The following is a 26442-nucleotide window of genomic DNA, read 5'->3' on the forward strand; positions in this document are numbered from 1 at the left end:
AATGAAAATCTCCTAATTCTAGATTTCATTCCCAAATTCAAAATGAGCTCAATACTTTCCATGAAAGGACAAAATGTTGCGCTCAACATCTGACATGTTATTTATAGGGCCATCAAAGTTAACGCAAATTCTTTTTACCACCTTTTTTTTATTTCCCCAACAGGACATTGACGTGTGTTTCGCCCAACCTGTAGTTTAGAGAAATAAGAAGGGATGCAGTTGTAACAGACAGTAAAATACAATACATGAAGCGTCGGTCACATGGCCCGAGTGGTTTTGAAGCTTCTTTTCCCCATAGACTGTAAAATAATGAGTTAAATAGAATAGGATATATACTTTTTCCCTGTATAGCGTGAAACCATGTTGATGAGGAAGGGATAATGGCTCACCATTGGCCGAGCTGACTGCAAATCTAAATAAGTAAATCAATATAAATTCATGTTTTTTTTATAAATTAACCTGATCTGGTACAAAAAAAACCCTAAACATTTATCCCTTCAGAGGTTTCATGGATGTTAACACGGGCCAGGTCTTGCTTGCATTTAACAACCACCACTTGTTTAAAGAAAGTATTTGTTTGCCCATGTATTATTGCAATTTAAAAATATCCCTATATATATATATATATATATATATATATATATATATATATATATATATATATATATATATATATATATATATCACAAAATGTAAATATAATTGGTCGAAAGCACTCGTTTATGTTCAATCGGCAATAAAGAAAGGGTTTATGACCCAAAGCATTCAGTTTTGATTTACATTTTACACAGCGTCCCAAAGTTCTTCTCCGTTTATTTAGACCTGCTCCTCTTCAACACCCATAAACTTAAAAAGGATCTGAGTGGCTGGGAAAGCAAGCATAAACAAATACTCTAACAGTATACTATTGAAGACTAAACCTCCAGCATAGGTTGCTCTGATGAATTTGTGATTAAGGATTTCAGAGATTAAAACATAAATCTAATATTAAAGGATTTGGAGTTCTGAATCAGAGCAGGTCCTGTGGTCAGGACACACAAACATGCAGGTCACCCTAAAGGTTCCTAGTTTGGATGACGGGAGAACCTTGCTGTGTAAAAAAAGCCAACACAAACAGAAACATAACTAGTAAAAATGGAAATCCGGGGAATACCTTTAATTAATTGAGCTGTTTGTAATTAACTCAAAGTTAATCAAAGTTAGGCGGTAAGATAAAAGTACAACAATCGTGTGAGTGTATTTTCCTTCCCACATTTGAATGTGGAAGGAAAAACCCGGCCATAAATGGCTTTACATGTGAGCCGACTGCTTTTTAACCTCACAGTGGCTTTATTTTCAAACATATTTTGGTAACATTAGTTTTGTTTTACTGAAAGAAATAAAAAGTGCTGTCACATCGTATGTCAACATATAAATACATTTTGATTTACAATTTTTTTTAACTGCAGAGTATATCCTGAAATACAGAAAGGGCTTCTTATTAACGTATAAGGGTTTTTAGCACAAACTGATTAATCAGAGGGTTGCACCACGTTTGTGTAGGAATTTATTTATTTATTACTCAAGTTTCTAAGTGTTCTAGATGATTCATGTGAATTATTGCATGTAAAACATACTGACTGCTGTATGGGCTGATTTCATCAACGGTTGACATGTTGTGGGAGGAATCATGTATATCAGGACACATATACACTTTTGTATGATAATAAAGGTTAAGATAGATGGCTAGATAGATAGATTTTAAGATAGATTTCCTTTTTTGAGGGGGGGGGGGGGGGGGGGGGGGGGGGGATTACAAATTGCCATGGACTTGAACAAGGACCTGAACATATAAATATCTGTGTGACACAAAGACAGTATATTTCAGTTATTCAGCTTATTTCCTGATATGCTAAGTTTTTACAAAAGGATTGGGCACTTTGTTGGAACATTTGTATTCTTTAGCTCCAAGTCTCATCTGCCATGATGTCGTCTGTAGCTCAGTGAGCTAGTTTTAATTTTGAACGGAGTCGACACAAGAGGCCAACAAAGTTACTTTGTCTGGACTTTGCTGATAGGAGGGCAGATGGCAACAGGTACACACTGCTTCCTAAGCGTAATCAAATATTAATTTTAATGAAGTTTAAACTGTCCATCTAACAAGAAAAGAAACAAAAACAAACATTTTATTTACACTGCCTTAAATTTTTGTTTAGGATTTAGCAAAGGATTACATTTTCAGCTCCTTTTTAAAAGACATGGATGTGATTTTTTTTATCATCACATAACTATTTAAATTTGTACTCATGCAAGGAGGACGCTAACATTTCAATTGGAGTCATATGTAGTAGGGTAGTAGTAATAGTACCTTTTAAGAGTTTAGCCAGACTTGGACTGGTTGTAATTTCTGGTTCTGCTGCTTGTGATCTTTTATCTTAGCTCAACATAAAATCAAATGATCTTCTAAAATAAATAAATAAATAAATAAATAAATAAATATATATGTATACGACGCTAAAAGACAAAAAGATACTTTAGCCTACGAGGCGTTTTCTCTCAAGATTGCATAATTCTAGTCAGTAATTCTAGTCACTTTATAAGAACATATACGGTACCAAAGACTTGTTTTAAAGCTGCTTCCAACAGCCCTGATGGCCCAATATTTGAGGATTAAGTAAAAAGAAAGAAATGAGACTACAGGCAGTACTAAGCTGTGGCCTCATTTATAAAAGAGTGCGTAGGATTCATACTAAAAGTGTACGTGCGCTCAAAAGCCGAAAATGGCGCGCGCACTAAAAAAATCCTGATTTATAAAACCGTGTGCACGCACATCTGTACGCAATGTTCTCTTTATAAATCACAGTCCAGCTGGAAGGTTGCGCACGTGAATTTGCCTCATATCCCGCCCTCTACACGCCCACTTCATACCATGAATGGTCAATGCAAAGTACTTGATGACTGTATTCGCATATAAATAAGCCTGCTGAGCAAGCGCAGCGCCTGCCTGCAGCCTGTTTCTGCCGTGCGTCGGGATGAATGAGACGTGTCGAGCCAGGCCACCGTGCCACTACATTTCACGGAGACTGAGATGTTGTGCATGAGGTGGAGGCCAGGAAAACGACATTATTTGGTGGTCACAGTAGTGGCATCACTAACAAAAAGAAAGCGAGTGAGTGGCAGCACGTCGTAGCTGCGCTAAACGCCGTGAGTGCCACGGACAGATCTGTGGCAGAAATAAAAAAAGAAGTGGTGCGATCTGAAAATGGAGGCCAAGAGGAGAGTGGCCCGGCACTTATTTGTTATGTCCTCAGTCACTCTCCAGTTGGAAGCGGTGGGTGACGAGGAGGTTCCCGGCACGGCGTGTCCTGCACCGCGGCTGCTGCACCAGCAGCACCAGAGCGAACCAAGCGCATGGTGCACCTGGAAGTGGCCGAGTCCTGACTGACGCTGTGCTTCAAACACAGAGGGACACGATCAGCGCTATTATATTATAAGTCTGATATGTGATGACATGAATCTGGCTTCATTTCACCACCTCACCGTCTGCGTCGCCAGTTCCCCATATGTTCGTGCGCTAGGATCAAAGTTTACGTAAAGATACACACATTTTCCCGTTACGTTTTTTTTTTTTAAATCCCAACCTTTGCGTAGAAGGTGGCATGCGCATCTTTCAAGCCCTGTTTTGTGCGCACGCAAGCTTTATAAATGAGGCCCCTGAAGCGTTAACTGTACTTAAAAACTGGTTGAGAAAAGTTTCATTAAAAGTAAAAACAGTTCCTCACAAGTCCTAAATATCGAGAACCTGTAAACTCCATGAAGTATGACTTTCATATGACAAGTATTTATAGGCGTGTTTCCACTAGCAGGAATTGAGGGTAAACCCGCTGGATGGGAACCTCTGAGGGGGGCGATGCCCCTCCTCAGCCGGCATCTCTCCATTTCATTGTAGCGACACGCGAGAACCCCTAATTGAACAAACACTGCTGAACACGTGACGGCGGTAACGTGCTTTTAAAAGGAGACAAAAAAGACCAGTGCAGAAACAAGGGATGCTACTTGCCTCTTTGGTTGCTTTTTTAACACGGCAGTGGTAGTGATTTGAGATTAAAAGAAAACCCCCCCCACTGGACGTTTAGATTGGCGTAATGTGCCAACAAGGCCTGAGCTGACACATTGGTCTATATACACATCGTTACGTCTTGTCATCTCAAACTTCATCAAACACACTCGTTTCTGGTCCAGTAGGTCCAAATGAGTTGTGTTCACATGATTTATGGTCACGTGGACGTAATTTAGAAATCATGATCAGCAAAGACCCCCCCCAGTAGTTTCTGTTGGCCAACCTAAGTACCTCTCCTACTACAGGAATGTTTTTTTGCCCCGGGTTCCTGAAGTCCACTTTTGCAGAGCTGATCTTGGTAATGGAGACAGGTGTCAACAGTCTTACCCCTGAAGAACCAACCAGAACTCCCGCTAGTAGAAACCCGCCTTATATTTATCAAAGTACGATGTTTGTTAGATTATTGCCACCGTTACTTTGATATCCACACACACATCTTCCAACAGAAGTAGTTGTGAAAAGACAACTAGCATCTGAATATGAGATATTAGACAAAGCAGTCTTTAAAATCTCACCAGTTGCCAAAGTACAGTAGTTTTAGATGAAGTTCACATACTTAAACCATTATTAGGCATTAAAGTTCATCAGTCTGTCTGAGCTATGGCATTTATTCACTAGTCACTTGTGTAAATGTCAAAGAGAACCAGGCAAGTATGAGATATCGTTCAGCCTTAATTCTGAACATGATGTATGTAATTTTGCTTCAGACAAGAGGAAAACTATAATAAAGAAAAAGCATACAAAGACAATTTAGATTGCTCAGCTGGTAACAAAAATGGTGTTTCTGATTGTTGACCGGCTGATAAATCATTAAGAAACGATTTAACAAAATAAATGAGGATGAAAAATATTAATTCAGTTCTTAAGAAAACTTATTTATCATTATATATAAAAAAATTTGAGTAAAGAACAATGAACTATTAAGCAAATTAATTTTTGACTACATAATGACCTGAATTCACTTATTTCTTAGTGTAAAGCATGTTTGGTTGGTCGAAAGACTTATTTGTAATTGTATATGTAGTTCAAGTTTACTAGTACAGCTGGTCTTATTTCATCATTTTATCCGTTAAATGTACTTTGTCAACGTACAATGCAATGCTTCATGTAGGCTTTTCAAATTAAAAGCCCTTTTGCATTTACGGCCCATTACCCTTCCCTAATGCACCTTTTCCATTTTACAGTTTTCAACTCGCCTCGCCAGTCTTTTTCTTTACAGTTCAGTATCACCTCAATGTGGGTGGGGCCTTCTTGGCAAGGCGGCGTGAAACGCGTTGGCTCATCGGGCTCCCTCTGGATGCTCTCATCGGCCACGAGGTACAGAAATGTGTAGACCTCCTCGTTGCACCATGCAGTAGGTTTGCTTGCCATTGTTCGCTGCACCAACAGTTAGTTGTAAAGTAAATATCGTGGTCACTGTTGCTGGGTTTTAAATATGGCCGATTTGAAGGAGTCACCAGACGTCACTCTCTGGCCAATCAGTGGCAGGCAGCCTGGTGACGTTGCATTTTCAACCTGACTCAGCTCGGTCAGGTCCATTTGTTTTTTTTTATATTATTGAGTTAAAGATGTGTTTTTAGCATCTTAATTTGCAGCTTTTATTTTTGTATATTTTCCTACTTTGATAATTAGATTATAATGAGGAGAATCTTAAATTAATGAGGGTTTGGTGTCATCCAACATAAAGCAAGTTGTTTGTAAACTTTGTAAAAGAGCTAATATCAGAAACCATTTAAATTGGTGATGTGAGTATAAGCACCATTTTTTGGTAACCATTGTATTTTATTGATTGTGTGCTTTACTTTGACATATTTGAGTGATTTCCATAACGGGTCTTTTATTTTGAAGTTGTACTGGAAGTTGAAAAGGCAAAACTAAACGAGTGTGGATGTGGAGCAACACAGTTGTTGCACTGCATCAAATATGTGTGAATTGCTCTCACAATATGAGTCAACTCACAGTTAAACAAAGTCTTGTGTCGTCCATCCCAAGTGGATGTTTGCAAAAGTAATTATTTTGAACGAATGGCCACAAACAGTTAAAAAGAAAATGAAACAGAAACCCTGCTCCTTTTGTCAGTCAACTGTAGCAGCAATAACTGAACATACGCCATATATACTACAGTATTTTAACAGTCTGATTCTTGATTTCCTTCATCCGTTGCGCTCTTTCCCTGCTAATACCAATAAATCATGATAACTGATGGATTTCTCATTGTGTCACTTTCAGTGAAATAACACTTCTAGTCAATAAAGAAAGCATCAAAAGACTAATAAAAAAGCATGATGCCTACTAGATGAGTGAAAATAAGTATGGCAGCTTTCAAATTAAGTTTTCATGTCCTACCAGATCACCCTCTTCTTCCTCTTCCCTCTTGCTTTCCTTGGGCTCATCCTCAGGGTTGAAGTCCTCCATTTCAACCTAAAAACTCAGAGCATATGATAGTTTAGCTTAATGACCGACAAATTATAACCATTACATTCTGCAAGGCCTCAAGTCTTAAAAACCCCACCTCCTCTATGGCAGCATCTTGAAGCAGGGACCGGACATCCAAGCGGACCATGTGACGTGGTGAAGACTCCCAGTTGTTAGACATCTGTGTACAGAAGTTTACCCCTCATGTATTTTTTAATTCAAATTCATCATAAAGCACCACAATTATTTATCTCATCATTTCATGTCAGTTAAGATGGAATTGAAACCTTCATTATATCCTTAAGTGTGCGCCCGTGGACATTCCTCTTTGCGCAAGTCTGAGTGTCTGCTGTGATTTCAGCTACGTACACCTTAAAAACAAGATAAACAAAACATCTTATCTCAGGCCGAGTGGACAGTTTGGGTTTTTTCCCCCCCTTCAAACTCTCACATGAACGGACATAACTTACCTCAAAACCTTTCGTTTTAGCAGCACTCCAGAACTGATCAAAATGTTTAACCCTGTCATTGACGGTGTCTAAAATGATGAAGGGGAAGAAGCCGTCGTCCAGAGTTTTCTTGAATGTTTTGAGCATGCTGCTCCGGTAGGTATCCTCCATTTCTGGCTCATATTCATACTCAAGGACCTGTAAGACAATTGCCGTGCCGTGCTTTATCTTCCTTTATTGACTATAAAGTTAAACACAGTTCATAATGTAAAACTCAAACTGCATGTTAGTCTGTCCATCAGTCAGACTCACCTTGGTTTTGACCCTTTTCCCAGTGTCTGGGTCTTTCTGAACTTTCTCGACCTCCGTCATGAAATAATCATCCAAAACAAGAACTCTTGGAGGTGCGCCGCCACATTCAACTTCTTTGTCCTACAAACAAAGATATCGTTAAAAGGAGTCGTATTTATGAATACTGCTTCTATAGCCATAATTTTCTTAGTCATTTTATACTTAAAAATATAACCTAGTAAGACTAACCCGTATGAGCTTTGCCACATGACCTTTTCCGCTTCCTGGGAGGCCTCTCATTATAATGACAATCTGTGAAAACACTTCAGTTAGTGTTCTTCAGACATTTATTTGACACCTAACATGTATCATCACCGCTGTAGTCATTAATACCCTTTCAGGACGAGATAATCTTCCAGGCGATTTGAGGATATCATCAATATTCTTGATTTCAGGCTTTTTTTCGACTCTTGGAGGTGGCGGTGGAGGGGGGAGGGGTGCAGCAGCAGGAGGCCCTCGGTCCTCTCCATAACCTCTTCTTTCCACTGTGTGATAAAATTGAAATATTTCCCCAAATTCCTCAACTGTGTTCGATTAATTCACCCTGCTAGATTGCTCCCAAAATAATATGAATATTTCACTGAAATGACATCGTTTTCAACATACTGTAAGGTGAACTGTAACGCTCAGGCCCAATGCGGTCGAGTCCGGGCCGTTCATATGGAGGTCTGTCATAGCCGGGTCTTCCGTAATGGTCGTCTGGGTCCCGGCTGCCACTTCTCTCCCTGTCTCGAACATCTCTGTCTCTGTATCCGGAGCGCTGAGCCGATGTCAGGGGAGATCTAGACACAGGATGAGAATCTTTTACTTTTCTCGTTTTACACCTGGTGACTTGAGTTTAATTACGATTTGATAAAATACCTTTCTTCAAATAAGACATGTGTGCTTGAATAAAAACAAACAGAAAACAATATTACACATGTAAAGAAGCTGCACACTTCTCTGCAGATGAGAAAAAATAAAGAAAAAGAAAGAAGTCAAGACTTCTATAGTTTTACCTGTCATCCCTCTCTCGTGAAAGATAGCGGTCCCTCTCATATCTCTCTCTTTCATATTCAGGAGGCTTTTCTCTGTACATTTCCCTTTCTCTGCCGTAGTCCCGGCGGTCCATGTAGGGGTCTGATCGTCTTTCATAATATGGGTCTCTGGGGTATGGGTCTCTGTGACCAAGCGCTTCTAGGAGAAATGTTTTATTTATTTTTTTAATAAATAATGCAATAAACATTTAGAGAACTGTAAAATGAAAATGTACTTAATTAAACTGACCTTTTTCATAGCCCCTGTCCGATGACAACGGATCAGGCCGCAATACTATTCTCTCCCCATAAGAGATGCGCTCAACAGTGGTTCCAGGTTCTAAAATATTACGTTTTAATCAACACCTGCAAACAACTAACCTCCAAAAACAACATTGTGGTTTGTAATAGATATAGGTTATTCATGTCATACCATGTCCATGTCCGTATTCAACGGTTTTAGGCATCACTGGAGCAGCAGGTGGCTGGTAATCTTCGGCAGCAGCCCTGGTTTCCCAGGACAGTTTTTCAGTGGCGCCTGGCTGCGCCGCAACACTCATACCCTGAGAATAACCACATTTGGAATTTCATATTACTCTGAAGTTCATTCACAAAATGTAATGAAGAAAACTGCAAAACAAAACACAAATATCCACTCATTTTAAACATTTTTGGTGAATAGGAACTACCGTATTTTCACGACCATACGGCGCACTGTGTGAAAAGGCGCACCCTCAGTTTTGTGTGTCATTTTTGGTTTTAAAAACACACATACGGCGCACCGACCCAAAAGGCGCAGTCTACAGACACGGAGCTGCACACACGCGCTGCAGAACACACACACAAGAGTGCTTATTTAAAAATAGAGCAGGAGCAAAACTTAGTTGGATATTTTATTTCACTTTTCACATCAATCAAACCCTTCAAAAGGTTCATATTCTGTTTCCGCATTAAAGAATTAAAAAAAACACCGGGTCGCCGCACATAAACCTGTCTCAGCCAGCTCAGGCGGGAACCAGGATAATTCGATCGGATCCCGCTTTGGGAACCAGGAAGTAGGCTGGAGCAGCGCGCATCACCGCGGCTTCAACCGGGGAAAGTGACCGGTTCCGACTGGCCGGGACTGGAGGAACCCACATGGACTGGTAGCAGGGACTCCCGGGGAAAGAGCACCGGCATTTCAGCCGGATCTACCCAGGGGATGCGGCGATCGGACCCCGCAAACCCACGGCAGGTGCATCCTCTTTCCCGACATGCAAAACACACGCGCTGCAGAACACACACACAAGTGTGCTTATTTAAATAGAGCGGGAGCAAAACTTAGTTTGATTGTATTTTATTTCACTTTACACATCAAGCAAATCCTTAAAAGTCTTCATCATTTGTTTCCACATTAAACAGCTCAGTGGATGGTCTCATTCACGTCCGCAACTCAAGGCTTCACCCGACCCCTTCTCTTTTTACCGTTCTCATGGTGGCCGGCCTTAGATTACCGTAATTCAGGTAATAGACACGGCGCACCGTTTCATAAGGCGCCCGGCACATTAAAAAAAAAAAAAAAAAATGTATGTGCGCCTTATGGTCGCGAAAATACGGTACTTATGATGGAGCTACTTAAAAAAATCTTGGGTCCATCATCCTTATACTTTTGCTAATAAGGCACAAATAAATGTTAGTACTTATTTACTTACCTTCAGGACACTCCTTACATCTGGGGGGATTTCCAGACCTAGAAGACCCACAGGTAGATCTGGCAGAGTTTCCTTGGGTGCAGGCTCAGTACTAGGAGTATGTGCCACTTGCAATTCCCTGTGGATCCAAAATAAGGAAAATTTAGCAAACAGTAGTACCTATTAATAAAATAACAATGAAAGATCAGAAATCACCTTATTTGTTTAAGCTCTTGAGCAGCTTTCAAGATTATCTCATGTTGACGCTGGGATAGTGCAAGTACACCTGCTCCGCTTGCTGGTTCAGTTGATTTCTCAGGCAAGTCAGTGACATGTGCAGAAGGCGGTAGAGGCATATCCAAACAAGGGTCTTCCCTATGCTCTTCATAGCGTGGTCTATGATCTGGATAGTCTGGAGGATAACCTCTCTCTGGTGGTGGAAGAAGCCTAGAAGGCCTATCCCAGTCTGAAGATGGTGGGCGTGGTGCCTCCTCTTGTCTGTATGATGGTTCGTCCCTGTAATCACGAACTCTGAGCTCTCCTCTACTTCTATCATTTTCATCAAATGGAAATGGTTGACCTCTCTCTATTTCATCTTCCCAATATCTATCTCTGAAGGGCTCTGGTGGTCCTCTGCGGGGAGGATAATCTCTCTCTGGAAGAGTACGCTCTCTCTCCAAAAGAGATCTCTCTCTATCCCACTCAGCGTCAAAGTACTTTGTATCTTGGCGATGGTCATCGGCAGGAAAGTCTTCTGGTGAACGCCAGGGACGTCTTTCTCCATGATCATAATCCACAGCATAACCCTCACTATACCCTTCATCATGTTCCTCATGTGTTGGACCTGGCCGCCACATGCCTCTTCCCATTCCTCGACCCATAGGTCTCCTCCTCATTCCTCCCCTGTCTACCATGTCATGTGGAAGCATTGGATGGCCTCTACCATGTGGGCCATACCAATCTAGTTCTTGTTCTCTTCCTTCATCGTACAATGGCTCCTCCATAGGATCCATGAGTTCATGAGGTGGTGGTGGCACACGCCTCCTGCCTCTTCCTACATCTGGATTGGCTGGATGACCGTAAGGATCACGTTCATGGTAAGCAGGATGCATAGATGGATCCATGGTGGTATCTTCAGAGTTCATTTCATTGCCTAAAGGCTCGTTGTCCATTGGCCCATGTCCTGGGTGAGCTGGGCGTCCTCGGCCAGGAGGCATGAAACCAGGGTGACCACGTGGAGGGCGACCTCGGCCAGGTGGAAATGGGGGCCTCATACCTCTCATTGGAGGTCTCCATTCTCCCCAGTAAGGGCCCCCTTCCTCTGAGTACTCAGCTGATTCTGGGTCTTCCCAGTGCCTATCCATTGGCTCTCCTCTTCCTAGAGGGGGACCTCCTCTGCCCATGGGTGGACCTCCTCTGCCCATGGGTGGTCCTCCTCTGCCCATGGGTGGACCCCCTCTGCCCATGGGTGGACCCCCTCTGCCCATGGGTGGACCTCCTCTGCCCATGGGTGGTCCACCTCTGCCCATGGGTGGACCCCCTCGACCCATGGGTGGTCCACCTCTGCCCATGGGTGGACCCCCTCGACCCATGGGTGGACCTCCTCTACCCATAAGTGGGCCGCCCCTACCCATTGGTGGACCGCCTCTACCCATTGGTGGACCACCTCTCCCCAAAGGGGGGCCTCCTCTACCCAAAGGTACACCTCCTCTTCCCATAGGAGGTCTTCCTCTCATCACTGGAGGTCCCCCTCTCCCCATATGGGTTCCTGTTTGCTCTTCATAAAACTCTTCATCTTGGAAGTAATGTTCTTCTGGCATCCACATTTCTTCAGAAGGCATCTCTGACCCATCATTGCCAAATTCCTCATATGATTGCTCTTGCCAGTGGTAGTCCTCCTGCTCTTCTGGCATCCCAATGCTTTCTTTGGGTGGCATCTGGTCATACAACATCTCCCCCATATCCTCCCCAGGTGGAACAGCATTTGGTCCCCTGAAATCACCACTCCCCAACATCTGGCCACGTCCACGCAATGGGGGCTGGCCTCGTCCCCTACCAGGAGGAGGATTTGGGGGGTGTGGGTGTGGCATCATTTGACCAGAACCTTGTGGCTCTGGCTGGATTCCACCAGGCTTCTCTGGTGGTTTACTGTTTGTCAATGGGCCATCTGATTTGACAGAACTTTGTGCAGGAGATTTTAACACAATAGCAGAAGCAGCAGTTACAGAAGGCTTATTATCGACAGGTTCAGGTTTTTCACTATTGTTAGATGCCTTGTTTTTATCCGATACTCCAAGTTTCGAGTCTGATGGTAATGTCTGAGGAATAGGGTCATTTTGAACAAAAAAGCCCTCATTTCCAAGCAAATTGTCATCTGTCATGTCTTCAGTATTTGATTTAACAGGTTCTGTTTTTTTCTGTTCCTTATCAGACTGTGACAGACCAGCTGGTTTTGCAGGAGTCTTGGAATCCATACTTGCAGGTTGTTTAGTTGCTGACTCCAGTTTAGGCTGGGAACCTTGCTGCTGTTTTATTAGAGGAACAGATGGAGATTCAAAACGAGGTGAAGAGCCGGGAGGCTTTGAGGCATCAAACTTAGGCTGATGTGGAGGTGGGGGATGGTCAAATCGAGGAGGACCATCAAATCGTTGCCGTGGTTGGTCAAACCGAGGGGGAGCATCAAATCGTTGCCGTGGTTGGTCAAACCGAGGGGGAGCATCAAAACGATGTCGTGGTTGGTTGAACCGGGGGGGACCTTCAAAACGCGGCTGCGGTTGGTTGAACCTTGGGGGACCATCAAAACGCTGCTTGGGCTGGTCAAACTGCGGAGGGCTGTCAAAACGATGCTGCGGTTGGTCAAATCTTGGTGGGCCTTCAAAGCGCTGCTGTGGTTGGTCAAACCTTGGAGGGCCATCAAAACGCTGCTGTGGTTGGTCAAACCTTGGAGGGCCATCAAAACGCTGCTGCGGTTGATTGAACCTTGGGGTACTATCAAAACCTTGAGGTGGCTGGTCAAATCTGCAACAAACATACAACATAATGCAACAAACATAAAACATAATTCAAAAACAGTAAATTATAATACCATATATACCACTTGAATTAAAAAATGAGAAGAGTAATACAAAACATTCCCAACTGACCGTGTGACTCTCACACTGTTGAAACTTGGCTGCTGCCCAGTCAATGGACCTGGAGGCCTTGCTCCTATGTCTGTTGGGGGTCCAGAAGGTGATTCTGAATGTGCCACAAAGCTAGGGGGCTGCAGACCTGGAGGTTTAGGACCAACATCAGGTGGAGGCTGTTGGACACCTGGGTTTACTCCCTGCTGTTGCATCTGTTGCGTCTCTTGCCCAGAGTACTGGCTAAACTGTCCCATCATCGCGCTATTATATTGGCTTGAGGCAAATGGTACCATGGCAGTAAGAGTGGCAACCCTTTCTTGTAGGTGGCCACTTGTAGCATTCATCTGCTCCTGCCACTGTTTCCACTGGTGTTCATAGTCCTGCAGTTGGTCTTTGTGAGGATATGTCTGAAACTGCTCATACCACGAGGCAAAGGAGCGATTCCAGTCTTGGAATAAAGGCGTGAACTGTTGCTGTTGCATTTCATAGTGCCTCAGCTGCATTTCCGCAGACATCGACTGCAACAAAGGAAAGTTATTTTGGCATTTATATATTGTAGATGTAGTGTCGACAAAAAAAAAAAAAAAAAAGATTACCAGAAAAAAGTTAACCTAAAACTTTAGTAGCCTATTGAACAATTAGTTACCTGTAGATTTGGTGGTTGCTGAACCAGCCGTTGGTATTGTTCCAAGACGTGCTGAAGCTTTTCATGTTGTTGCATGAGAGCTTGGTATTGTATACCTACTCTCTGCTGTTGCACCTGCTGCCACTGTGCTGCTGCAGCCTGTAACTGCTGCAGACGGGCAGCTTCTTCTGGGTCTTTTGGGACTTCAGGCTTTAAATGGAAAAAGAAAAATTTAGCCAAATTGTTTTTGAAATATTTGGAGTAGAAAAACTTAACAGTTGTCAATGGAAAAAAATGGGAATATTTTGAAATGGAGTCAAGGGTCTACAGAGGATGTAAAGCACAATCAATTACACTGAATGTTGTTCATTTTTAAGCATTACACATGGAGAGTTTGAATGAATAGTCGGGCACAAGCAAAACAACACAGAGAGGTGAATGGATGTGCTTGGGTCTTAAACAATTCATATGACTAAGGACATGGCAGGGAAACGAATTGGGATAAAATATCTATGGACATCATGATAATGGATGAATGGGCATCGTGACTTACTGTGTCTGAAAATGTAGGCGAGTTTTCTACATTTCGATTCTGTAAATGTATGCAAACAATATACACAATGTTTAGATCTAGCCACAACTTCATTTCTTGAGAAAACTGAATTTGGCATGTTTGTAGCAGATAGTAAAAGTGGTTGACTACCATTCAGGTTGAATGAACCCTCAAGTGGTAAAGGTTTGCATGTTGTGTTTTTTTGACACTCATCTCAAGTTAGTGGTGGTAGCAGTAATTACACCATTGTGGATTATTCTTACCTATTTGTTATTATGTCTTGCCGCTTTTAATGTCAATGTAAAGCACTTTGAATTACCTTGTGTTGAATTGTGCTATATAAATAAATTTCCCTTGCCTTGCCTTGGATTAGGTCAACAAAGAGTTCCTTTTATAAAATATTTGAAAAAAATATCTGCAGCCCTTGAAAGTTTTACTTACCCTACAGGCTTTGGGACTGCATTAACTTAATTAACATGTTGACATGTTAGACCTGGGCGGTAAACCAAAACTTTACCGTTACCGACATTCACTGCAATGACCGACGTCGATTTTGCCATGTTGGTAAATTTGGCATTTCGATAAAAAAAATAAAGAAAAAAAATAAATGTCTTTTTGTCTGTTTTGACTGTGTGCTGAGACTATTTCCATTCCCCTTTAAGACGATGTACGGGTGTAAGCGTGTGTAATCCCGTGACTCAACCCATCCAGTCTGAACGAGAAGGGAAACCCAAGAAAGAGGCCGATGGTTCAAACGAAGAAGTGACTGACTGAGTAACGGGGCTCTCAAGCCTCTCCAATTGAGTGCTAGATTTTCAACAAGTTCACACACACTCAGGACACATTTTTCATGCTGAGAAATTAACTTCACGGCACAGTAACTCAAACAGCCCGTCAAGGTACGCTACTGTGCGCTGAGAATCAATTTACCAGCTTTTTTTGTGTATACTGTATTTTATTGGTGGTTTTTTGAGTGTTTTATGGACCGATTGCTCTTTTAACTTTGTACAGTGACCTTGAGTGTCTAGAAAGGCACCCATGAATAAAATGTATTATTACCAACTGACTTAAGTCAAACTACCATGGTAGGTGGTCTTGGCGCCACCTTTAACCTTGTTGACATTGCACTTTTCTGGTTGACCTGATACGCCCCATACCAAATCAGATTAACTCTTGGTTTTAGTTACGTGCATTTTAAAACTACGATTTCAGTAGAACTAAATTCTTTAATTGACTTCTCACATCACACAAGCAATAACATATTTAGCACAACTTTTGTCCACATATCTATTTAAACTTCCTGAGATGAGCAGACTTTAATGTCTGAAATCAACTGAACATCTTGACATTTTTGTAATACTTACTCTTACTTCCACAGGGGGAAGAGGTGGCACAAGGGGTTCATCTTTTGGAGGCGGGGGAGGAGGTGTGTTTTTTGGTGGTTCTATGGGAGGAGGAGGAGGACCTGCTTGACCTGATGGCGCAGAGGTGTGATTTTCTTTCATTTGTCTGGCTCTCTCCTGCCTGAGTTTCTGTAGGTTCTGAAGATGTTGCTTGTACCAAAGCTGCTGCTGCTCCTGGGAGAGACAATAATTACAACAACAACGGATAAAACACATGGCATCGTCTTCTTTTCCTTCATTCCTATGCTCAGATAATAAACTTGGATGGATAAGATTTATACATGGTACACAACATTTGGACAAAAGCCTAACGAAACAAATGCTGACACCTGGTGTCTGCAAATTAGTGTTTTATATTGTTTTGAATGTCTGCTGCATCTTATTTTCCTTGCATTACCTTTTTATTGTCTGCACAACATTACAGGAAAACTCTGGCTCTCTTAAATTTCATACATTTACATTAATATAGAAAAACATCTTTTTCCCCCGCACATCCAAAATAGTGTAATGCCTAAAAGCAGAACATTCGGTTCAGTCCATCCTTTTCTCTCTCACACACAAACAGCATCAGTCCAAGCCATGTCACTGCACACATGGAAGCCTAGGACAAGAGGAAGAGCCCTCCCTGAGTTTAACAGGTGTAATTTACATTTAGTGGCTTTAAAGCAGCACTATGTAACTTTTCCACCTTAATATCATATTTCCAGAGTCATTGTGATGGTACATCAACTTCCAACAGGTTTAATGACACCTCTGTCATGGTCTGAGGGGTCTGTTTCGCCTTCACTGGCACTATGTAACTTTGAGGAGCATTGTAGGAACCCTGCCACACTAAAAAACTACAAATTTTTACGGCTTTGACTGCTTTATGGCATAGGTCACTTCCCCCTCCTTCCCGATTCATAGTAGAGACGAAAATGGCCGGGGCGTGGAGCGCAGAGCTCAGGAGAAGCTGGTAACCGGTTGCTGTGTTGTAGCTGTAGCAGCTCCACATAATAGACGCGGGGAAAAGATCGCTAATGGTTTAACTTTTCACCGCTTTCCTGCTCGGAGGCAGGACCATGGAGGCCGGCCAAGTATCTGAGAGGTCTGCACAACGCATCAACATGTATAAAACAAATGAAATAAAAATAAACTGCCTGCATATATAGAATAAAAATGCTTCTTGAATAAAATAAAACAAATATCCCTTTCCTGAATAACAATTAAATTAAAATACACTGTGCAATTAATACAATGTAGACAGTAACAGGCAGACTTTTCCACTGAGGTTGACAGTTGTGCAAATAACAAAACATTTGTGCAAATCTCAAATAAAACATTCAAGTCAATTTGTTACAAAATAAGCTATATCAAAATCATTAAAAAAAAAATTAAAAAAAAAAAAAAAAGTTTTTTTTTTTTTTTTTTTAAATCGATATAAACGATATTGTCTGGTACCATATCGTGTTTGAAAATATATCGATATATATTAAAATCTCGATATATCGCCCAGCCCTAATGGCGAGTCAAACATTTACCAAAGCAGCTGCCAAACACTCCTAAACAAGGTAGCCTAAGACGTCGGTTGTGCAGAACTGCGGCAGTAAATCTTCATCGGAGCTACACTCTTTGATAGGGATTTCATATGGACCCAACCCGTTAATAATCATTATTTTCTCCATATACCGCTCCCTGGCTTCCTTGTTTAAGGTATCCCGGTAAATTCCAGTTCCTTTCCAGCAGTTTAACATCTTTTTTTTTGCATTCAGTCTGTTCAAATGAAAACAGAAATGAAACAGAAAAGTAGTTTTGAAAGTCCGTCCCGTCTTCATTCGCTATCAAAACAAATGCACGCGAAGGGCACAGGAGTTTTCCGGCAGTACGCGCTGGTGCTCATGGGAAACGTAGTGTTCTTTCTGGTGAAGCACTACCGCTTTTGTCCAAAGGAGCCGCCAAACTCAACAAAAGCTGAAAGTTACATTGTGCTGCTTTAAATCTTTTTTTTTTATTAACATTTTAGCAAGCTTTATTAAAAGCCACAAGCCAAACTTTAAGCAACCCTTTAACCAAACTTTAATTATGTTCTGAACAAGCCACTTGTACTACTCCTCTACGCTTCAAGCGCAGAGAGAAACATTTCCCGTCCAAGCAATATCTTAATGATGATGATGAACACGCTCCGTGTTAGACAGCTAACTGCTTTCTGTGCAAATCAGAGTGATGAAGCAAACACCTCATGAAGATGAGAATGTGGGTGTAAAAATAAGACAAAACGTGACCGTAATGGTACAGGAAAAGGGTAGAGGTGCACTGACAGCAATTTCGTTTGCCAGTTCCCATATTTCATTGTGTGTGTCTTCCCCTTTCACTTCGGGATTCCCTTCCTCTCAGTGACCTCATGTGATGCCTTCGCCTCTCATTGGCTGCAACTCAAACAGGGATTCCTCTAACGGCTCCAAACATTTGGCTTGTTAAATATCCATTGCTCACTGGCAATGGCACAGCGACAGCAGCAATCAAGTGTTTGCTTCTGATCTCCATCCACCTGCTGATTTGAAACCAACATGTCCAAATCCAGCTTAGACCGGTCTAGGCGGAAAGACTCATGAGATCAACCCTGCTGTGACTTCCCCTCAGGAACAACCAGGTGGAGATTTTAGTTCATCTTTTCTTCAAAAAAAGCTGGCAGCAGCATTGGAACAACGGGGAACTGCACACGACTTTGTGCATCTCGTACACTCTATTTTTTTTGTTTATTATTATTCTCCGTATTGGCTTCCTTTCCTTCCAGGTCAAAGCCCGAGGTACGGACTGTGTGGCATGCCAAGAGCATGAAGACCAGTTTTAGTCCTGCTGAATGTTTAAAAGCAGGAATTAGTCTGGCTATGAGAAATTCATATTAGCTCAAATTCAGTTGGGTTAAGATGCTGACATGCATTTTAAAACAACATTTTCAGTCGAACTCATCATCAACTCATGATAATCCCTCTTGGAGGGGTCGCCACAGCGGATCCTAGTCTGCACATCGGTTTGGCCGAGGTTTACACCAGATACCCTTCCTGCCGCAACCACAGGAAGACAAAAACATACAGGTTTTTTTCGGACTGTGGGAGGAAACTGGAGCACCCGGAGGAAACCCACACAAGCACGGGGAGAACATGTTAACTCCACACAAAAAGACTCCTGCTGGACCCAGGAACCTTCTTTCTATAGGCTACATGCACACTAGATTGACACTTCAGAACAAAACCAATCCACACAGATATTTAAGCTCAGTTTTGGAAAAGACCTCCATCCACATTAGGCCACTGTAAGTGCATATGACACAGCCAGCCATGTTCCCTGTGCATGCACATAAGTGAAAACAGACTGGAAACACTATTGTAAATAAATTTCACTCCAGACTGAATTGACAATAGCTCATAATGGCTTTCCTTTTAAAAGTGTAGGCAGTTGCAGTGTTATAAAATACAGACTTCAGGTTTATAACTGCCAAATACAATAAAGTCAGCGATGCTTGATTCTCTGTCTTCACTTAATTGTTCAAACTGTTGATGAAGCACTTCTGTGTATGTTATTTTCAAGTGATGGTTCACATGACATAGGTGTGGCGAATCAGGGATGGATATGCAGGTATGCATGTTCCCCAGAGGAACAAAGATAGAGCTAAAGCAGTTTTTACTGGTTTTGTCATGGTGACTGTTGTAGGCCCTGGAAACAGGCAGAACAAAGACCGGCCATGTAACAGCTACACTGGCTTCCAGTGAGTCAAAGGATAGAGTTTAAAATCTTACTGCTGGTCTACAAAGCACTGAATGGTCTTGGACCAAAATACATGCTTGATCTGTTAGTTCCTATGAAGCTCCCAGACCCCTGAGGTTCATCTGGATCTGGTTTGTTGTGTGTCCCAAGAACAAGAACCAAGCAAGGTGAGGCAGCGTTCAGTTATTCTGCTCCTCACCGGTGGAACAAACTTCCTGTAGACCTGAGGTCTGCTCCAACTGTCAGCTCCTTCAAATCAGATTCAGATGACTTTATTAATCCCTTTGGGAGGTTCCCTTGGGGAAATTGACATCTCCATCTCACACACACAGCACTGTCATTTACAAATGAAACACCCCAAAAGCCAAACACCCATATAAAGATAAAAACAGAAATAAAAGGTAAAGAGTGCAGTGCCATAAATTATATGCATAGAAAAAGTGTTGTGTAATATTGCACAAGTGGTTATTGCACATTGCAAATCAGGGCTAAAGACATTACCGTTTACTGAAAGGTACTCTTAAATTAAATACTTACCTGCTGTACTCTACCGCCCTTACTTTTTAACAACTTGTGCTTTTTATTATTTTACCTCTTTTCTTTTCATTTTATTTGTTATTTACTGTTTAATTGTGTCTTGCTGCTTTTAATGTTGATGTAAAGCACTATTAGCAGCATCTCTGCAGACCCCTCACACCCAGGTCTGTTCCAACTCCTCCCCTCTGGACGGCACTACAGAGCACTGTAGCCAAAACCTCCAGACACAGGGACAGTTTCTTCCCGCAAGCGGTTGCTCTGATGAACTCCCACAACTAACAGTCTCAGAGTAACCAATAACGTGCAATAACAATAATAACAATAGCAACTGCTGACAATATCAGTTACAATATCAGTTACATGCTGTAACAAGCACCGTCGGCAATAATCATGTCTGCCTCATTCTGCTGCACCTCTCACTTTTTGTATAACTTGTTTTGTATAATTGTATATAGGTTATTTTATTCAGAACTGTCTTTCTTTCTCTACCTCAAACTGGCGCACCTTAAATGTTTATTTTATATATGCAGAGGTGTCAAGTAACGAAGTACAAATACTTCGTTACCTTACTTAAGTAGAAATTTGGGTTATCTATTAGGGCTGGGCAATTATACGATCTTGATTTGTGATCGCGATCAAATTAAGTTCGATTGCGGTGATCAGCTGTGGGTGTACTTTCTCGATCACGTGCAAAACATGCTGCAGCAAAGTGCACGACAACCAATCACAACCCGCTTTCCTGGCACCGCGCTGTCTGCATTAATTGATCATGCGCATGACATGCCGCGGCAGCCGGTAAGGATCCAGACGGGAGACGTACGCTCTGTGTTTTACGTTTATTCACCATTCCATGCATAATTCTGGTCCGTTCCTTAAAGCAGGGCTTTCCACAAGCGCCGGCCATATAGCAGACTACTCGATTAGGTCCAGCCGGCTACTTTAATGACGTTTATTTTTTTAGCCTATAAATATTATTTTTTAGATTTTAATAAAATTAAATGTTTTTCTCATAGACTGACAATAATGTCAAACTGAACCGCACTCATTAAAGTTGTGATTCGCTCTGCTTGTACACAAATTACTGATCACCGGGAGAAACTCTGCAGCCCCGACATGGGTGTGTGTGTGCGTGCATGTGTGTGTGCGCTCAGCGGAGTGAATGTGTCGGAGGCAACAAGCAGAGCTCAGCATGATGATTTTTTTGTCACCATAAAAACGGTACGTCCTTATTACTCAGGCTATCCACTACAGAATTTAATCAGTTTAATCAGTTCGTATTAAAAAGAAAGCCTAACCGCGTTGCGACCCGCGCCGTACGGTGCGTACGGCCGCATACCCTACGCCGTAGGCTCTGCGTTGGTGCAACGCGGGACCATAAATCAGCCTTAAGTCCCTTTAGGCTAATACTGTGAGAAATAACCTCTCATAATAGCGGTACTACAGTTAATAAATGTAATAAATAATCCTACTGCTGTTTCTGCTGCCTACTGAGTCCCCTAAGTGGCAAGTGAGTTTTAACTCCTTAATTACCAACCAGCGTCAGAGTCACGCACAGTACACAAACTGTGATGTTAAAGAGCCACCTTTTGGTCAATTTAAGCAACCGCATCGCCAGCTGCTTGACAGTGGCTCAACTCATATTAGTTTACTGGTTTTGTTGTTAAAAATGTCATTGCAATTTTATCTATGCAATTGTGAAAAAAAAATGGCAAAATAAATGAAAAACTGAACAACCGCATGTTTTGGTTGGTTTACATTTTAAATGATCATGAAAATTTTTTTTGTCTGCTAAAACTACTTGAAACTTTTTTAAACTGCTTAAAACTACCTGTTGTGCCATTTTCTATATGGCTCTTGTTAAAACATGCTATTTGCTTTATTTGTTAATAGAAAAAAAAACTAATCTCTGGTTTCTTTCTATTTTATTCCAGAAGGGAGGGGGGATCTTCTGATTTTAAAAATCGTGATTAAAAATCGAGATCGTTCAATATGGGAAAAAAAATCGTGATCACTTTTTTTGCCATATCGCCCAGCCCCATTATCTATACTTCACTCAGTAATTATTTTTCAGACGACTTTTTACTTTTACTCCTTACATTTTCACGCAATTATCTGTACTTTTTACTCCTTACATTTTAAAAACAGCCTCGTTACTCTATTTCATTTCGGCCTTTAAAAAAAAACTATCCAGTTAAATTGCTCGATCCGGATAGTGAATTTGGTTGTGGCACAGATGTTCTTGTCCAGTTTTGTTCTTACATCCGTTCCCTCAGATTCCTGCAACCAAACTTGGATGTACATTCCAATAAAGGTTAGGATAAATGATGACATGCCTCTGAAGTTTGACTTTTTGCACCATTACAATTAGGGGTGTAACGGTACATGTATTGAACCGTTCGGTATAGCGTGTTCGGTTCGGAACGGAGGCGTACAGAACGAGTTTCCACACGGACATATTAAGTAGAGGACCGCACGTTGTGGAGCAGAGCGCTGCTGCACATAGGCAGTTGCGCTCACACCGAGAAACAACAAGCAACAGTTGTAGCCGACGTCATGGCTAATGCCGCTAGTATTGGCAATAACCCGTGCTTATTAATCACAAAACACAGATTAAACATCATGACCAAATCCGCTCCAACCCGGTGTGTCAGTATCAGCGCAGACAGACTGCAGCTTTGCCTGAATTATGGTTCCGCGTTAAATCGACGGCGTAGGGTCGCGGTGCGGTGTGCGTCGCCGCGTACCCTACGCCGTCGGTTCTGCATTGGTGTGACGCGGAACACTAAATTAGCCACCGGGAGCAATGGCTCGCTGGGTTGATGTTGATCCGCGGACCAAACTTGTTAAGGAGCATCAACCTCACTCTTATCTACGCGGAAATAACGCTAAAATATAAAGAAGGCGTCCCAAAGTGTGATCTATGGTGAAATAGGAAAATTAAGATGTGTACGCTATATGTGTAGGCTGTTCCCACTGTTCCCTTCAGTTCTGCAGCGCAGCTTGAAACCCCGCCCACCCCTGCCCCGCTGCAGGCACTGACGCTTTCAGTGTGAATGCACCAAGCGGCGAGATGCTGGCGTCGGGACGCCCGTGACGCTTTCAGTGTGAACGCAGGGTTATAAATGTTATGTAATCTGAGCAACAACTTTAAACTGTTCAGTGTTGCATTTGTTCAATTTTGCACATTTGATGTAGAAAAGATTTGTTTTTAAGATTTTGTTGTTTATAAGTCTGAGCCTTATAAATGCTATTTAATCTGAGCAACAACTTTAAACTGTTCAGTGTTGCAACTGTTCAATTTTGCACATCAGGAAGATATTTTTTTTTTAAGTCTGAGCCAATGTTATTTTGTGTGTGTGTGTAATAAACAACTAGCACGTTTATATTTTGCATTTTGTTTTCTTACTGTACCGAAAATGAACCAAGCCGTGACCTCCAAACCGAGGTACGTACCGAACCGAGATTTTTGTGTACCGTTACACCCCTAATTACAATACTTATAGGCAACTAGTCATATCTGCTGCTCTCTGAAACACATGTTAAATGCTCAATAGTACACATATATGGTTCTTTAATATATTTGTATTATACTAAGATGCGTTCATTTTCAATGGCTTTTTTCCTTAATGGCTTTTTCCCCTTGAGTTGATACTTCAACTTCTACAGGAGTATTTTTAAACTCTAGTATCTATACTTCTACCTGAGTAATGAATGTGAATACTTTTGACACCTCTGTATATATGTCAACAAATACCACATTTGTTTATTTTTTGTTTATTTACTGCCTAAAGAGCGAAATTACCGGAGTCAAATAAATTCCTTGTTGGACAATGTTCCAACCTGGCCAATAAAGATGATTCTGATCAGAGGTGTCAAAAGTATTCACATTCATTACTCAGGTAGAAGTATAGATACTAGAGTTTAAAAATACTCCTGTAGAAGTTGAAGTATCAACTCAAGTTTTTTACTCAAGTAAAAGTATAAAAGTACTGGTTTCAAAACTACTTAGGTATAAAAGTAAAAGTAATGTAAGGGGGGGAAAGCCATTAAGGACAAAATCCATTGAAAATGAATGCATCTTAGTATAATGCAAATATATTAAAGAACCATATATGTGTACTATTGAGCATTAACATGTGTTTCAGAGAGAGCAGAAGATATGATGACTAGTTGCCTATAAGTATTGTAATGGTGCAAAAAGTCAAACTTCAGAGGCATGTTATCATTTATCCTAACCTTTATTGGAATTTACATCCAAGTTTAGTTGCAGGAATCTGAGGGAACGGATGTAAGAACAAAACTGGACAAGAACATCTGAAACAACCACAACCAAATTCACTCTATCCGGATGGAGCAATTTAACTGGATAGTTTTTTTTTTAAAGGCCGAAATGAAATAGAGTAACGAGGCTGTTTTTAAAATGTAAGGAGTAAAATACAGATAATTGTGTAAAAATGTAAGGAGTAAAAGTAAAAAGTCGTCTGAAAAATAATTACTCCATTGAAGTATAAATAACCAAAATTTCTACTTAAGTAAGGTAACGAAGTATTTGTACTTCGTTACTTGACACCTCTGATTCTGATATGAATTACCTTGTGTTGAATTGTGCTATACAATAAACTTTCCTTGCCCTTTGTTGCATTACATTATTAGAGCCACAGCATGTGAAAACAAGAGAGACATTACCTGCAGGGGTAAGGAAGTGTCGTGTTCTGGAGGGAGTGTGTCGTGTGTGTTGGGCTCCGGGCCCCCGGGAGCTGTCCTGGTGTCGGGAGAGTCCGGAGGGGGCGGCTGGTTCTCGGTGGGATGCGGCTGTGATGGAGGCGGCGGGGGCTGCTGGGGGTGCTGCCTCCCCCCCTGGGGACCCTCGCTCCCCTCAGCGTGTCCCGGACCTTCCCCCTGCCACGACCCGGGGAAGCCCCCCTGGAACCCCCCGCCGTAGGGGGCCGGGGCGGCAGCGGGGGCCGGGGCAGGACCGGGGGCAGCAGCGTTCCCGTGGTGCAGCACCGACTGCAGCTGCTTCTGGTGCAGCATCTGCAGCTGCTGCATCTGCTGCATGTGCTGCTCCTGCAGGCTGGACAGCACCGAGCCGCCCGGACCCGGAGCCTCGAAGCCTCCGGGCTTCCGAGGGGCTGGTGCTCCGAAGTTCTGCGCCGGAGGAGCGCCGTAGTTCCCCCAGGAGGGATACATGGTGAAAACACAAAGCGGGCCCGCAGCGGCTAAAACAGCTACCTGGCGGTGGGACGGACAGAAACAGCAGCCACGGGCTCAGTTCATGTCCCAAAACATAACTATAACTACAACTGCGAAGGCGTCAAACGTGGGGGTTTCTTTACGGGACACGGTCAACCTTTAGACGGATTATTTACATTTACGTCCTGATGCTCCACTGTCGCTGAATGGCCGACCACGCGCCACCCCGACGCCGGAAACACGTCACGCCACTTCCGCTCCCTTCTATCCACATACTTTGATTTATTATACATTTGTTTTATGAATGTTAACATACTTTAAGTTTCTGGAAAAAAATTGAAGATTTTTTTGACATACAAACTAATAATGTAATTAAATTAGAAGCTTGAATTCCTTACCGACAGCCATAAAAGAGAGCAAATCCCTAATCTCCTTCAAGTCTGCCCTAAAAAGTCACCTACAGTGTTAACATACTTTAAAGAGCATATTGCAGGTTAGATTTTTTTCAAAAATGATACCTGACCTTATGTGAAAATGACTATGTGAGAAGTTAATGTAGGATTTAATATGTTTTACAAGACATAAGGGCACGTATTCAGAGGAAAAAGTGGCTGATTTTAGCCAAGTTCCTACAAACGCTTTTTTTTTCGAACAGCGCGTCATATGACGCCACACCAGGGAGACGTCTCCACAGCTGCCCCATCTGACTGCCCAGACCCCGTACACACGTAGCCGGGTATCTGCTTAACCGAAGATATTTTCCTACGTTTGGACCTGTCATCCACATGAAAACGCAAATAAACAAATGTTTAAAAAAACTCCAGGCAAAGGGAAGATTTTTGAAAACTCCGTTTATGTAGATGCGTGTAGACCTGGTGTAGACAGAGACAACCGGAGTTTTGCGTTTTCGAACGTCACATTATGCTCCAAAACAACAACAAATCTGCTCTGAGTCTGACGTCTAAACGTGCGACCTTTGTTCAATACAGAACAACAGCTGATCCACCATCTGTCCTCCAAGCTATTTATTAAATAAATGGTCTCTGCTCTTGACACCGTTACACTGACGCGGAGCCTACGCCGTAGGGTACGCGGGGACGCGCAGCAAGGCTGCAGCTGGTCTGCAGCTGGGCTGCGTCGATTAACGCTGCAGCTCCGCGGCGGACACGGGGAGACTGGAGCTCGTTACCCGAGGAGGAGGCGCCGCTCCCGGGGAAGCGGCGCAGCAAAGGCGGCCCGGAGGCCGGAAGACCAGATGATCT

The 26442-nt window shown here is 42.3% G+C and overlaps 1 protein-coding gene across 1 annotated transcript in view; it reads right to left on the bottom strand.

Annotated features, from left to right (window-relative positions):
* The window catches only part of ylpm1 (YLP motif containing 1), a 30597-nt gene extending 5192 nt beyond the window's left edge, over positions 1-25405 (bottom strand). The window contains exons 1-19 of the mRNA XM_061746989.1: positions 24674-25405; positions 15668-15880; positions 14304-14342; positions 13772-13960; positions 13144-13643; positions 10217-13018; positions 10022-10139; positions 8764-8893; positions 8581-8670; positions 8313-8490; positions 8176-8199; positions 7921-8096; positions 7648-7799; positions 7504-7566; positions 7276-7395; positions 6985-7161; positions 6802-6885; positions 6612-6695; positions 6446-6520 (exon numbers count right to left, since the gene is read on the bottom strand). Of these exons, the coding sequence (XP_061602973.1) occupies positions 6446-6520; positions 6612-6695; positions 6802-6885; positions 6985-7161; positions 7276-7395; positions 7504-7566; positions 7648-7799; positions 7921-8096; positions 8176-8199; positions 8313-8490; positions 8581-8670; positions 8764-8893; positions 10022-10139; positions 10217-13018; positions 13144-13643; positions 13772-13960; positions 14304-14342; positions 15668-15880; positions 24674-25177 (5718 nt within the window). The 5' untranslated portion in view covers positions 25178-25405. The remainder of the gene's footprint in view (positions 1-6445; positions 6521-6611; positions 6696-6801; positions 6886-6984; positions 7162-7275; positions 7396-7503; positions 7567-7647; positions 7800-7920; positions 8097-8175; positions 8200-8312; positions 8491-8580; positions 8671-8763; positions 8894-10021; positions 10140-10216; positions 13019-13143; positions 13644-13771; positions 13961-14303; positions 14343-15667; positions 15881-24673) is intronic.
* Between the last annotated feature and the right edge of the window lie 1037 nt (positions 25406-26442).

Source organism: Cololabis saira, chromosome 18, assembly GCF_033807715.1.
Source record: "Cololabis saira isolate AMF1-May2022 chromosome 18, fColSai1.1, whole genome shotgun sequence".
In the NCBI taxonomy this organism is placed as follows: Eukaryota; Metazoa; Chordata; class Actinopteri; order Beloniformes; family Belonidae; genus Cololabis; species Cololabis saira.